Here is a 14,858-nt window from a genome sequence, read left to right on the forward strand (position 1 = left end):
GGTGATGGGGTTCCTGTGAAATTGCTACCCTTGTCCCTCTTGGTAGTAGGCGTTATGGGATGGGGAGATACTGTTGGAGGAATCTCAGTATCTGCGGTTCCTCCTGTAGATAGTACATACTGCAGCCACAATAATACATCAGCAGTGGAGGAGATGGATACTGAGTCTGACTGAAAGTCTTAGGGAAAAAAATGAAACTATTACAAGCAACACCGCAGTTCTATTAAGATGAGTTAAGTCTTCACAGAAATTACTGAGGAAGACATCAAAGAAGATCGGAGAGATAGATGTCCCAAATCTGAAAGCCAATCTTTAATTTTGTGTTACTGTCTATATCAAACTCTGTGTGGGTTTGTGATCCCACATATTACATATGCAATATCTCGGGATACAATTTCCACTGGATGCTCAATTCACCTGAAACCGGAGCAGAGAGAAAGATTACAGAATTTCAAGCCCAAGTTATGTCCAGTGCAAATCAATTTTCCATGATCTTCTATGCTGGTTTAAAAAAGCATTGCCTATGCAGATTGCCCCCCCATCACAAAACCACCATGTCCTCCAATAAAATTAATGAAACTGGTGGGATTCCTTGAATTGCATTCATTTGCAACCCTTTAAAGAGGTTCTTCAAATTAAGCAATTTTTCTGCACTGTTAGGTATCTTTTAAAACCTCTCAAAAGAACAGACTAGTGTACATATATATATATAAAAAACAAAAACAAAAACAGAATTACCTGGAAAAACTCAGCAGGACTGGCAGCATCAGCGGAGAAGAAAAGAGTTGACGTTTCGAGTCCTCGTGACCCTTCGACAGAACTTGAGTTCGAGTCCAAGAAAGAGTTGAAATATAAGCTGGTTTAAGGTGTGTGTGTGGGGGGCGGAGAGAGAGAGAGAGAGACTAGTGTACATCATTGAAACCAATAACTGGTTCCATATAATCTTTTAAAGTTATTTCACTTATTTAAAACCAGGTTGCCGACAGGTAGTTTTCTAGATATTTTCATTAAAATGATCACCTTTTGTGATAAACTCAATTTTAGCTACATTAATAAATTACACAAGGTTACTATGCTTAAATATATCAAGGAGTTTTTTTAATGCCGGTGAAAACAATAAACAATTACATTTAAAAATGCTGCCTGATCACATTTGTGATTATGCAAATGAGTATCAATGGAAACTTAAACCATAACTTCACTTCAGAAAATTGGCACAACTTCAAGGGAAAACCTGTGCCCAGATTGCTGCTGGTACCCAAAGATTTCAACCCCCTTTTCTTGAAAATCACTCTCTGCACTGCATTCAGGGTGCTAAGGATAAAGAGGGTTCATCTGATTCATCGAAGAACTGCTCTAATCCAAGAAACCAAGAAAAGCTACGAGTAGCATTTGCTGTACTGATTTTTATTTTCAGTACAGAATGCCTGGTGGTTGAAAAGAGTAGACCGCTTTCCATTTTCTCAGACAAGTGTTGTTCTGTTTTGTATTATGCCTGCATTTCTATGTTTTACAACCTCACCAACGTTAGAAGGCTATTTTAGTTCTCAGAAGCGGCATGCCACCAGCAATCATGAAGAAGGTGTGCTGAGTAAGGAAGTAATTGAATCAGTTTATTTGTAAATACATCTAGAGAGTAGTTTAGCCTGTACAAAAGAGTTTGGTCTTTTGAATTGAAGAGATCTTGGGTTCTCTGATAAGCAATTTTAGGATGAATTGGGTTATTAGTTGGAGTTGAGCCAGCTTTGGCCCAGCCAACCAGCACCTAAGCTTTCTGGACTCCAAAAGGACAGCGTGTACACTCCATATCAGGCTAATAGTTGGATTACTGAGCTGTTTGGTTTGAAGACCCTGAAACATCTTAGAAGTTGCGACCAAGAAAATAAATGGTCAAAATTGTAATCAAGCCATTTACAAATGAAAAATTGTCAGATGAAGCCTTAATAATAGGATTTTTTTTTCTTGATCTGAATGGTATTTACCTGATAATAATTGCTTAATTCCCATAATGTTCTTCTTAGTAAACCAAATTGTTCACCTATCTCACTCAATTTTTCACTGAGTCATATGAGACAGTTGGTTAAGTGACAGCTAGCTCACTTGGTGATCTTTTGTTTAGCATTGCATGAGACACTCAGAGCCTGTGCAAGGAAAGTAGTTTAAAAGCCTTTACCAAGTTAGTAATAAGAAGTAAACCAGCCTTCCTCAGGTGCTATTTTGTTGCTTGAGGTTTCAGTGAGAAGAATGAGTTGTCAGATATACAGGAACCAACCAACACATTACTTTAAATAAAATTGTGTGAAATGGACAAGAGGACACAGGTTCAAACTAGTAAAAGGTAAATTTTGGATTGACGTCAGGAAATTCTTCTCTCCACAAATACTAATCAATACATGGAATAGTACTTTATATCAGGCAGTGTAAACAAAAACCCTGGAACCATTTAAGAAACAGTTGGATGCTACAATGGGTGGGTATTAGAATCTTTCTAGATGGATAAAATAAGTTTGGTTAAATAGCCATCCTTATCTGCTGTTATCTTGTGAACTGACATCACATTCAACAATGTGTCTCTGCTCACTGGTACTTTGCAACTATACATTTTTCAGTAGAATGATCAGTCTGCTTTTCAGTTTCTAATTTGGTACCAGCATTTCAAATATCTGTCATGCTCATTCTCATACTTTGCTATCAGTTTTTTTAAAAAAAAAACTAGATTATGGACACTATGGATCTTAGACAAAACCAGACAAAAATGATGATGTGAATTTTATTCAGACAGTGATATCTGTAAATGCTAATTACGGTTTGCTCAAAACTGTCTTGGTTTGCTGTCTGCTGGTAAAGTAGGCCTGGCTGAGCTGGAAGGAGGTCCTAGACGAGTATAGGTTCCAGTACCGCTAGTAATGGCTTGGTATGCGGTATTGTCCTCTTCATTCCCCGACAAGACTGCATTTCGTAAGTTGGGCATTTCTGCAAAGGGCAAGTAAGCTTCACCTGTAACCATTCCAATAATAAAATAAAATTAGGAGACACAAACATATTAGGGGTAATTTTACGAGTCTGTACCTGCAGTGGGAAGTCTCGCATACTGGCAGCGTAAACCGGAAATTTGTGTGCCTAATAACCAAGTGCTTCTGATTGTTCATTTTAATGGTTGGAAAGTTGCAGGCTTTTGGCATCCACATTTCCAACTTGTAGTACTGATAGGCACGGTGTCCTCTTGACAGCATGGACCATAAAATTACACCAAATTTATCATTAAAACAAACTGTTACCCTTGTGACTGATGTTATAAGTAGCTCTCACTTAATGCAGCAGGGAACAAAACATCAGGGGAAAATATATGACTTTTGCAATTATAGTGTGGTGTGGCAATGTACGAACACTACAGAAGAATATAAGAAATAAGAGCAGGAGTAGACCATTTGGCCCTTCAAGTCTGCTCCATTGTTCAATATCCTGCAGCATAATTACTAGGCCATAGAAAGGAATAACATTTAGCCACTGGATGAGATCTTACCTTTACTGGCCTACTTGGAAGACCATTGTAGTCTGAGCCACTCTTTGACTGAACTATTGTTTCCTGGGACCAGCCCTGAATTTGCCTTATACCAGATTACAGTTGGTCTTGCTGCCCTGGTCTAAATTAAAAGTTTTCAGAATTAACTTTTTCTATTTCACTTACATACAGTAAGTGAAATTACCTTGCATTGAAACTGCAGAAAAACCTCGTTGAATGGTTTACAATATGGGTGAAAGGGAGCTGGTGAACACCAAGCATGCAGTAAATGGAGGGGAAATGGAAACCTAGCGTTAGAGAAATTAAAGCACAGCTGAAGAACAGCATTTTGAGATGGTTTTTTGGAATGGAGGGAGGTAGTGATGTGGAGGAAATTGGACAGAGAATTACAGTGGGCAGGAGTGTTGTGGAGTGAGGGGCCAGGAGAAATCTCTGCACCTCACTCCTCCCATTCCACTACTGGTGGTGATCACCCATTCAACCACAATGTTTTCCTGCAGTTTCAATGCAAGGTAATTTCACCTACTGTATATAAGTGAAATAGAAAAAGTTAATCCTGAAAAATATTTTAATATGGAACAGGACAGCAAGACCAGCTGTACTGTGGAATAAGGCAAATTCAGGACTGGTCCCAGGAAGCAATAGTTCTGTCAAAGAGTGGCTCATACTGGAATGGTCTTCCAAGTAGACCAGTAGAGGTAAGAACTCATCCAGTCTCAGCTCAGCAATGCTGAATTGAAGTTCCTTGAGATACACACACATGTGCTTGTCTGGTGACAGTCAATGCTCCCTCTAATATGTGCAAGGTTTCTTTGATAGCTCCTCTCAAATCTACAACCTCTATCACCTGGGATAATAAAGGCAGCAAGCGCATGGGAACACCACCAGCTGCAAGTTACACTTCAAGTCACACGTAAACCTGACCTGGAAATACATTGCCATTCCTTCAACACCACTAAGTCAAATCCCTGCATTATTATTGCTGGGTCAAAACTCTACCTAACAGCAGTGTGGGAATAGTTTGGGACTGTAGTGATTGTAGTTTGGTGGATAGCTACTATCTTCTCAAGGGCACTTAAGAGAAAGGCAACAAATGTTGCCCTTGCCAATGATTCCCACATCCAATTAAAAAAAAACTTGAAGGATTCTTACTCAGATACCAAGGTCATGAACTTGGGCTTAATACCTTCTGTTGTTTGGGTAGTACAGACAATGGTCGGGGACAAAAATGGCATCCGCTATGTGTGCGGACACCTCTGCAGTGAATCGTGGTTGACACCATATTGATAAAGGTATTAATACACACACAGCTAATGTCCACCAGAAGTATGCAGAGTAGCTAGATCATGACATCAATCAATGTCTAAAGCAGAATTGACCAGTGCTGCCATTTTGTAGTTCTGCATTCCAGCCACTGCCTTGTCTGAAACTCAACCAGCAGATGACGCATTAAGCAGCAAGAAGGATTTCCCTTACCAATGATATTTGAAAGGATCATCAACTGCTTACAGGTTAGTTGCTAGCTGATTTCTTATACCTGTTGGTACAGTTTTACAAGTATTTGGTTCTTTCCATAGTTGTTTCATTTTGCAAAAGTCTACAGGGAGTGGTGTAGCAGGTGATGAAGCATTTTTTGCTGACTCCAAGGCTTCTGCCAGACATGGATGGTCTAGTTGGGCTTCCTTTAGACATGAAGCATGACTTGGAGAATTAGTAGAGGCCATGCAGAGCAGGACAAGCTGCAAGAAGAGTAATCAGGGGGATTCTCCCATGTGTCTTGGCTGATATTTACCTCTCAAACAAAATCACTAAAACAGATTATCTGGTCAATATCTTGTTACTATTTATGGGCTTTGCTGTGTGCTAATCACTTTTTTTCCAGTTGTCAGGTTATTTTTTGAGCTGTGCCAGCCTTTCTGAAGATGTTTGCCAGCTTTTGGAATTTTTCTATGTTATCCTGTGCAGGCTTAATTGGTCAAATGGTTTGTGAGAAATGGCTTCTAGCTGATGCTGGGAGCATGTGAGGCAAAGAAAGTCTTGGCCTACAAATATGTATTTTAATAAAACAGAACATTTGTTTCATAAAGACAGAAGAAAACTTCATTTTTAAAGCAGAAAATTATCATTTCTTTTTGACGGATCTCAACGTTACCTTCCCATACTCCTCACTGTCTCCAAAAGCATATCTAGCCAACTCTTGAATCTGTCATTGGCCTTCCAGAGATATGTCATTTTCTTCCTAACTTTCCTTTTTGGTTATTAATGTTTAACTTAAGCACTAGTAAGCAATCCTTGGCCTCTGCGAACAATTTGCCTCAGTCAAGTTAGTCATTCCTCTAAATTACCATTGATCATGGCTTGTAAGTTGATCCAGCATGTAAGACAACCCCATTTTTTCAGCACCAAAAATTGCGCTTTTGTGTGTACTCAGCTACAAAATACTATACTTGCATTAGTCGGCCTCAATTTTTCACCCCAGAAATGCATGTTTTACTTTTCAAATAGCACTGTGGATGTACCTACACCACATGGACTGCAGCAGTTTAAGAAGGCAGCTCACCACCACCTTCTCAAGGGCAATTGCAGGGCCTGCTTGCTGACGTGTAAAATGTCGCGCGGTGATGTTCGGCGGGCCTCCCGACGTCACCATGCATCATTTAGATTTTCAGTTCAGCAGGTGCACAGCCGAGTCAGCTGCGCACCCACCAAACTGTCAAAGGCCTACTAAGGCCTGTTAAAATCTAATTTAAACAGTTAAATGAGCTGCTCATCCAACCTTAAGGTTGGTAGGTTGGTGAATAGCCCAAGCGGCCTTCGCGTTTTTCACGAAACCTCATCCATGGGCGGAATGAGGTTTCATAGAGTGTTTATAAATTCAATAAAAATTACTTAAAAATCCATTGACCATGTCCCAACTCATATGACACTGTCACATGAGGGGACATGTTTTAAAAGTTTTTAATTCCTTTAGTTAGATGTTTAAAACAGAGCTGCCTCAGGGAGATTTCTGCGCTCTTTTGCACGCATGCACAAAAGAGCACAGGGAACCACTCAGGGAATCCCGCTCCCTCAGCCCGCATAGCTCAGCGCTATCAGGAGTGCATCACGCTGGACGGGCCTTAATTGGCCCACCTACCTAAAATGGCGACGCACACCGATTGGAGGCGCGCCTGCCCGCGCCCGCTCCTGCACTTCACCCCTGACAGGTGGAAAATTTTCCCCAATGAATTTGATGGATTTAATGCATTTCGATTATGGTTAAAAGTACCTTCGTATAATTAATTAATTCAATAAACTGTGCTTCATTTCAAAATGGCACCACACACACCCATGCAAGCAGTTCACATTTTATACTTGTCATTTAAGTCAACCCCTGCTTTTGTAAGGATTTTTGGAGGCTGCAAATGTCGACTTATACACCGTGATCTATGGTATCTCGAAAACTTTAATTTTGTCACTCTGGAGTTTCGAGAAAAATGAACATTTATCTTACAAATTTGAACATTGTTTTCTTTTTAGTTCTACACTGATTCATGTTTCCATTTACGTTATTGCATGTCTTCTCAGATGGAACAGTCTTCAGTCAATTGAAACTGATACTCTGTAGTATCAGAAAACATGAACAAATAAGGGCAACTTTCATGTCATCTTCTTACCATATGGGAGCCCATTTTCTTTTCTATATGCTTCTGTTTCAAAGAATGTATGATGTTGTTCCCAATGTTTATCACAGGCTGCACAGAGGAAATTGGAATCAAAACCTTGGCAAGAGCAACCTGTTTAAAAAGCATAGAGATTTAAAATAATATTAATCAAGTTTAACTCAACACTACCATATTCTTGGAGTGAAAAACAGAGTTAATGTTTAAGCCCATATGACTCTTCTTCAGAGCTAAAGAAAAGTAAAAAATGTGATGTAATTTATACTGTTTGGGGGGGGCAGTGTTGGAGCAGGTGAAGCTGGATAGAAGGCCAGCGATAGGTGGGAGCAAAGGAGAGATTGACAGTGATGTCATGAACAAAAGGACAAAGGGGGTGTTAATGGTAGTGGTACTGGCTAAAGAAGGTACTAATATTGGCATTAGGGATAGAAAGCAGAATGTAATAATAGCAGGACAAGGGCAAGCACTCTGAAGAGAACAACATGAACAAGTGACAGATGGCCCTTGTGGGGATGGGGTGTGGGGTGGGGACAGTGGTGGAGAAAAAAGATCAAAAATGGGGGGCAATATTTTCTCCCCATCAGGAGGGATGTGCGGGAGTGGGCAGCTTCCTCATCAGTGCCCCCGGTCAGGGGTGTGCCACCATTTTACGTGGTCGGGCCAATTAAGTCCCACCCAGCGTGACGTCCGCCAGGAAGTGTACGCTCCCTGTGTGGGGGGAGGGATTCCCTGAGCTGAAAGTGCATGAAAGAGCGCACAGATCTCCCTGAGGCAAAGTGTTGCCTCAGGGAGATCAGCTCAGGTTTGAAACATTAAATAAAGATGAGAAAAAATTTTGCTGCCATGTCCTGTCATGTGACACTGTCACATGAGTTGGGACATGTCCATAACTTTTATTTTGAAATATTCTGAGATTTGTAAATCACTCATGAAACCTCATCCCTGAGACTGACGGGTGGTCCATTCTACAATTGAAAAATCTGAGGAACGAAATGGGAAACAATACCAAGTGAGAGAAAAGATACATGATGATAGATGAGCAACTAAGATACCGCAGTGGAAGAAAAAAGCAAGAATTTTGCTGAGACGACATTCAGTGAGCATGTGACGGAGAGAAGATAGATAAAGTGTTAGAAAGAAAAGAAGAGGTTGATGAAAGTCTACAGAAATGCAGAGATCATGGGAGAAGAGTACCTATCTGCACTAAAATTAATAACTATAGAATAACTAAGAATTGTGCAAATCCAGGGAGAAGTACGCATGAAGAATGCTGAGCTGCAATTTCCTCTGATATCTATACTCCGCTCTGTAGGTTTAGTGAATTATAAAAAACACAGCAGCACTGAACCCATTGGAGTCAATGTCCCAGACACCACCATCATCATCCCTGTGTATGCCCTGTCCCACCAACAGGACAGACCCGCCATAGGTGGCGGCACAATGGTCCTACTAGCCCTAGGAATCCTCAACATTGACTCTGGACCCCATGGAGTCTCATGGCATCAGGTCAAATGTGGGTAAGGAAACCTCCTACTGATTACCAGAGAATCTAACCATCTCCCCTTGACATTCAATGACATTACCATTGCTGAGTCCCCCCTATCAACATCCTGGGGTTACCATTGACCAGAAACTGAATTGGACTAGTCATATAAATACTGAAGCTACAAGAGCAGGTCAGAGGCTAAGAATCCTGCGATCCTACGATGGGTAATTCACCTCCTGAACTCCCCAACCTGCCTGCCGCGGATGCATCTGTCCATGACAGTATCAGTAGGAGTGACCACTGCACAGTCATTGTGGAGAGAAAGTCCAGTCTTCACATTGAGGATACCCTCCATCATGTTGTGTGGCACTACCACTGTGGTAAATGTTAATATGGCAATCGCCTTGTTAAAACCAATTGCTAGTTAAACGGTGATGGGCATTGATTATCCCAACTAAATAAAATAAAAAGAATAAATAGCTGGAACACTTTCTGTGGAAGCTATTTGGAAGTCAGTAGCACTGAAGCGTTGTCTTGAAAATAAACCAGCTTAAACCAAATGACCAGCCTGGATTAATTATTCCACCACAACCTCTTATTGTGTGTAACACTAAATGGGGTAGACTTGGAACAGATCTAGCAGCTCAAGACTGGGCATCCATGAGGCGCTGTGGGCCATCAGAAGCAGCAGAATTGTACTTGAACACAATCTGTAACATGATGACCTGGCATATCCCCCACTCTACCATTACCATCAAGCCAGGGGGTAAACCCTGGTTCAGTGAAGAGTGCAGGAAGACATGCCAGGAGCAGCACGAGGCATACCTAAAAATGAGGTGTCAACCTGGTGAAGCTACAACACAGGACGACTTGTATGCTAAACAACATAAGCAGCAAGTGATAGACACAGCGAAGCGATTCCACAAGCAATGGATCAGATCTAAGATAAAAGCAAAATAGTGCAGATGCTGGGAATCTGAAACAAAAACAGAAAATGCTGGAAAAGCTCAGCAGGTCTAGCAGCATTTGTGGAGAGAGAAACAGAATTAACATTTCGAGTCCGTATCACCCTTCTTCAGAGCTGAAGAGAAGTGGAAATGTGATGAAATTTATACTGTTTAAAAGGGGGTGTGGTGGTGGGTGCAAAGGGAGCTAGATAGAAGGCCAGCAATAGAGACAAAGGAGGGGTTGACAAAGATGTCATGAACTAAAGGACAAAGGGAGTGTTAATAGTAGTGGTTAGGGCTAAAAAGGGTGCTGATGGTGGCGTAAAGGTAATAAAGCAGAATGTGGTAATAGCAGAACAAGGATAGCATTATGTAAAAGAACAACATGGAGCAGTAACAGATGGGGTGGGGGGAGGGGGTGGTGGTGGGGAAAGGAGGGATAGAAAATGGGATGGAAGGGGAGATAAAAAGGGGATAAATCCACAGATAAATGAATAAAAATAAAAATGGATATAAAATAAAAATGAATGTAGAAAAAAGGCGATTTAAAAAGGGGGTGAGGATGGAGGTAAAGGTTCATGGTCTGAAGTTGTTGAACTCAAAGTTAATTCCAGAAGGCTGTAAAGTGCCTAATCAGAAGATGAGGTGCTGTTCCTCCAGCTCTGCTGGGCTTCACTGGAACATTACAGCAGGCCAAGGATGGACATGTGGGCATGAGAGCAGGGTGGTGTGTTGCAATGGCAACTGGCCGGAAGGTCTGGGTCATGCTTGCAGACAGACCGCAGGTGATCTGCAAAGCGGTCACCCAGTCTGTGCTTGGTCACCCTGATGGCCACTCCTCCATCACCCCCAACACCTCATCCCCTTCCCACAGCACTTTCCAATGTAATCACAGAAGATGCAACACCTGCCCTTTTACATCCTCCCTCCTCACTGTCCAAGGGCCCAAACACTCCTTTCAGGTGAAACAGCGCTTCATTTGCACCTCCTTCAATTTATCTACTGCATTCACTGCTCCCAATGTGGTCTCCTCTACGTCAGGGAGACCAAACACAGGCTGGGTAACCGCTTTGCGGAACACCTCCAGTCTGTCCACAAGCATGACCCAGACCTCCCTGGCGCTTGCTATTTCAACACACCACCCTGCTCTCATGCCCACATGTCCATCCTTGGCCTGCTGCAATGTTCTAGTGAAGCCCAACGCAAACTGGAGGAACAGCACCTCATCTTCTGATTGAGTATTTTACAGCCTTCTGAACTTAACATTGAGTTCAACAACTTCAGACCATCAACTCTCTCCTCCATCCTCACCTCTTTTTTTAATCCCCTTTTTTCTATTTTTTTATTTTTATTCATTTATCTGTGGTTTTATTCCTTGTTTTATCCCCCCTCTATCACATTTTCTATCCTTTTTTCTGCCCACCACCGGCCCCTCCTTCCACCCACTCCCCCCACCCCATCTGTTACTTGTTCCATGTTGTTCTTTCACACAGTGCTACCCTTGTTCTGATATGATCACATTCTGCTTTCTTACCTTTATGCCATTATCAGCACCTTTTTTTAGCACTAACCACTACCATTAACACTCCCTTTGTCCTTTAGTTCATGACATATTTGTCAATCCCTCCTTTGTCCCCATCTATCGCTGGCCTTCTATCCAGCTCCCCTTGCCCCATCCCCCTTAAACAGTATAAATTTCATCACATTTCCACTTCTCTTCAGCTCTGAAGAAGAGTTATATGGACTCAAAATGTTAACTCTGTTTCTCTCTCCACAGGTGCTGCTAGACTTGCTGAATTTTTCCAGTGTTTTCAGTTTTTGGATCAGATGTAAGCTCTGCCACATTAATTCTAAGTCCTGTCAAATCCAGTCATGTATGCTGGTGGACAATTAAACAGCCCACTGGAGAAGGCTCCACAAATATTCCAAAACAAAAACAGAATTACCTGGAGAAACTCAGCAGGTCTGGCAGCATCGGCGGAGAAGAAAAGAGTTGACGTTTCGAGTCCTCATGACCCTTCCACAGAATGAGGACTCGAAACATCAACTCTTTTCTTCTCCGCCGATGCTGTCAGACCTGCTGAGTTTTTCCAGGTAATTCTGTTTTTGTTTTGGATTTCCATTTTCCACAGTTTTTTGTTTTTATCCACAAGTATTCCCATCATCAATGATGGGAAGCCCAGCACACAGTGGAAAAGACAAGGCTGAAGGTTTGGAAACCATCTTCAACCAGAGGTGCTGAGTAGATGATCCACCTTGGCCTCCTCCTGGGGTCCCCAGCATCACAGATGCCAGTCTTCAGCCAACTTGATTCACTCTGTGTGATAGCAAGTAACTGCTGAAGGCACTGGATACTGCAAAGGCTATGGGCCCTGACTTCATTCCAGCAATAGTACTGAAGTCTTGTGTTCCAGAACTAGCTGTGCCCCGAGCCAAGCTGTTTCAGTACAGCCACAACACTGGCATCTAGCCGACAACATGGAAAATTGCCCAGGTATGTCCTGTCCACAAAAAACAGAACAAATCCAACCCGGCCAATTACCGCCCCATCAGTCTACTCTTGGTCATCAGCAAAGCGAAGGAAGCTGTCATCAACAATGCTATCAAGTGGCACTTAATCAGAAATAATCTGCTCTGCTGCTCAGTTTGGATTCCTGCAGAGCCACTCACTCCTGGTCTCATTACAGCAATGATCCAAACATGGACAAAAAAGCTGAACTCCAGAGGTGAGGTGAAGGCGACTGCCCTTGATATCAAGGCTGCATTTGACCAAATGTGGTATCAAGGAGGCCTAGCAAAACTGGAGTCAATGGGAATCAGGGGGAAAACTTTCCCCTGGTTGGAGTCATACCTAGCGCAAAGGAAGATGGTTGTGGTTGTTGGAGGTCAATCATCTCAGTCCCAGGACATTGCTGCAGAAGTTCTTCAGCCTGCTGTCCTAGACCCAACCATCTTCAGCTGCTTCATCAGTGACCTTCCCTCCATCACAAGGTCAGGAGTGGGGATGTTCACTGATGATTGCACAATGGTCAATACTGTTTATGACTCCTCAGAAATTGAAGCAGTCCGTGTCCATATGCAGCATGACCTGTACAACATGCAGGCTTGGACCAGATAAGTGGCAAGTTCCATTTATGCCACACAAGTGCCAGGGAATGACCAACTCCAACAAGAGAGAATCCAACCACTGCCCCTTGACATTCAATGACATTATCATCACTGAATCCCCCACTATCAACATCTTGGGGGTTGACCAGAAACTGAATGGGACTAGTCATATAAATACTGTGGCTACAACAGCAGGTCAGTGGCTGGGAATTCTGAGGCAAGTAACTCACCTCCTGACTCCCCAAAGCCTGTCCACCATCTACAAGGCACAAGTCAGGAGTGTGATGGAATACTCTCCACTTGCCTGGATGAGTGCAGCTCCAACAACACTCAAGGAGCCTGACACCATCCAGGAGAAAGCAGTGCGCTTGATTGGCACCCCATCCACCAACTTCAACTTCCACCTTCTCTGCCACCGACGCATAGTGGCAGCAGTGTGTACCATCTACAAGATGCAATGCAGCAACACATGAAGGCTCCTTTGACAGTACCTTCCAAACTAGTGACCTCTACCAACACAAGGGCAGCAGATGCATTGGAACATCACTACCTGCAAGTTCCCCTCTAAGCCACACACCATCCTGACCTGGAACTATATCACCATTCCTTCACTGTCACTGGATCAGATGCCTGGAACTCCCTTCCTAACAGCACTGTGGGTGTACCTACACCACATGGACAGTAGCTGTTCAAGAAGGCAGCTCATCACCACTTTCTCAAGGAAGTTATGAATGAACAATAAAAATAGTGGCTTAGCCAGCGATGCTCACATCCTGCGAAAAGAATAATAAAAAAGGCCACCATCAGGTTTGAAAAGTGTAAAAGGTAAGGCCATAGGGGATCAGTTAGCTCGGTTGACTAGAACATGTTGGAGAATAACAACAACAGCATGGGTTCAATCCCCATTACAGCTGAGGTTGTTCTAGTGGCCTCCATCTTTGCCTTGTCCCATAGTGATAACATGGCATGAGCCATGATTTGAAACATTAGACAATGAGGATGTGACATGGAGGGGGAGAGCAGATAAACTGTGATTATTTGATACCAATGCTGGATTTTTAAAGACTACAAATATTAAGAGTAATGGAAGATATGAAGTTGTACTATAAGATACTATCGATGAATGAGACAACAATGAATGAAAAGTTATGCATGTAGAAATGATGTAACTTCAACATAACTGTTTGGCATGAGATAAGGCTGAGTGGGAAAACAATTATCAGCAAGGGAAGAAAACAAAACATTCCCATTAAAAAATTAGGCCAAATAATCTTCCATATGACTACTCTATATTTATCCCTCTCTCCCTTTATCCTTTTCTTTCCCCTCTTCCTCAATCTGTAAATACATTTATCAATCATCACTATATCTTTTCATTCAATTCTCCATCTAAGTAACACATGCTCATGTGTGTATACATTATATTTAGATATATTAAAATTATAAATACATTTAGATTTAGATATACATATTTATATTATATATAATATTTTGCACACACATATGTGAATATATGTATACATACATATTTGGTCATTTATTTTTAACATGAAGCTTCTATTTTTAGTTCGAGCTAATGGCACGGAAATGAAATTTCCTTTTTATTTTGAGCGAATATGTTCAAGGTTTTGCAAATACACAGACATACGAAGTAAGAGTAGGAGTAGGCCTTTCGGCCCCTCAAGCCTGCTCCACCAATCAATAAGATCATGGTTGATCTGATTATGACCTCACCTCCACTTTCCTGCCTACCCCCTATACTCTTTGATTCTCTTGTCAATCAAAATCTATCTAATTCAGCCTTAAAAATATTCATTGACCCTGCCTCCACCACTCTCCAAGGAAAAGAGTGCCAGACTCATGACCCTTAGAGAGAAAACATTTCTCCTCTTATTTTTAAACTGTGTTCCCTAGTTCTAGTCTCTCCCACAAGGGGGAACATTCTTTCAGCATCCACTCTGTCAAGTCCCCTCAGGATCTTAAGGGGAGAATTTTCTCCCCGTCGAGGGGGTTGGGCGGGAGCAGGCATGGGCGGTCGCGCAGTTGGTCGCCACCCGCCATTGGCTGCACGCTGCTATTTTACGTCAGGGGGCCAATTAAGGTCTGCCCAGCATGACGCGCACACGGAAGCG

The 14,858-nt window shown here is 42.2% G+C and overlaps 1 protein-coding gene across 1 annotated transcript in view; it reads right to left on the bottom strand.

The window, feature by feature from the left end:
- Positions 1-2,812: 2,812 nt before the first annotated feature.
- Positions 2,813-14,858, bottom strand: part of LOC121275774 (protein FAM221B-like) — a 37,672-nt gene continuing 25,626 nt past the window's right edge. The window contains exons 6-7 of the mRNA XM_041183385.1: positions 7,180-7,299; positions 2,813-2,997 (exon numbers count right to left, since the gene is read on the bottom strand). Coding sequence (XP_041039319.1) covers positions 2,813-2,997; positions 7,180-7,299 — 305 coding nt within the window. The remainder of the gene's footprint in view (positions 2,998-7,179; positions 7,300-14,858) is intronic.

Source organism: Carcharodon carcharias, chromosome 1 (assembly GCF_017639515.1).
Source record: "Carcharodon carcharias isolate sCarCar2 chromosome 1, sCarCar2.pri, whole genome shotgun sequence".
Taxonomy (NCBI): Eukaryota; Metazoa; Chordata; class Chondrichthyes; order Lamniformes; family Lamnidae; genus Carcharodon; species Carcharodon carcharias.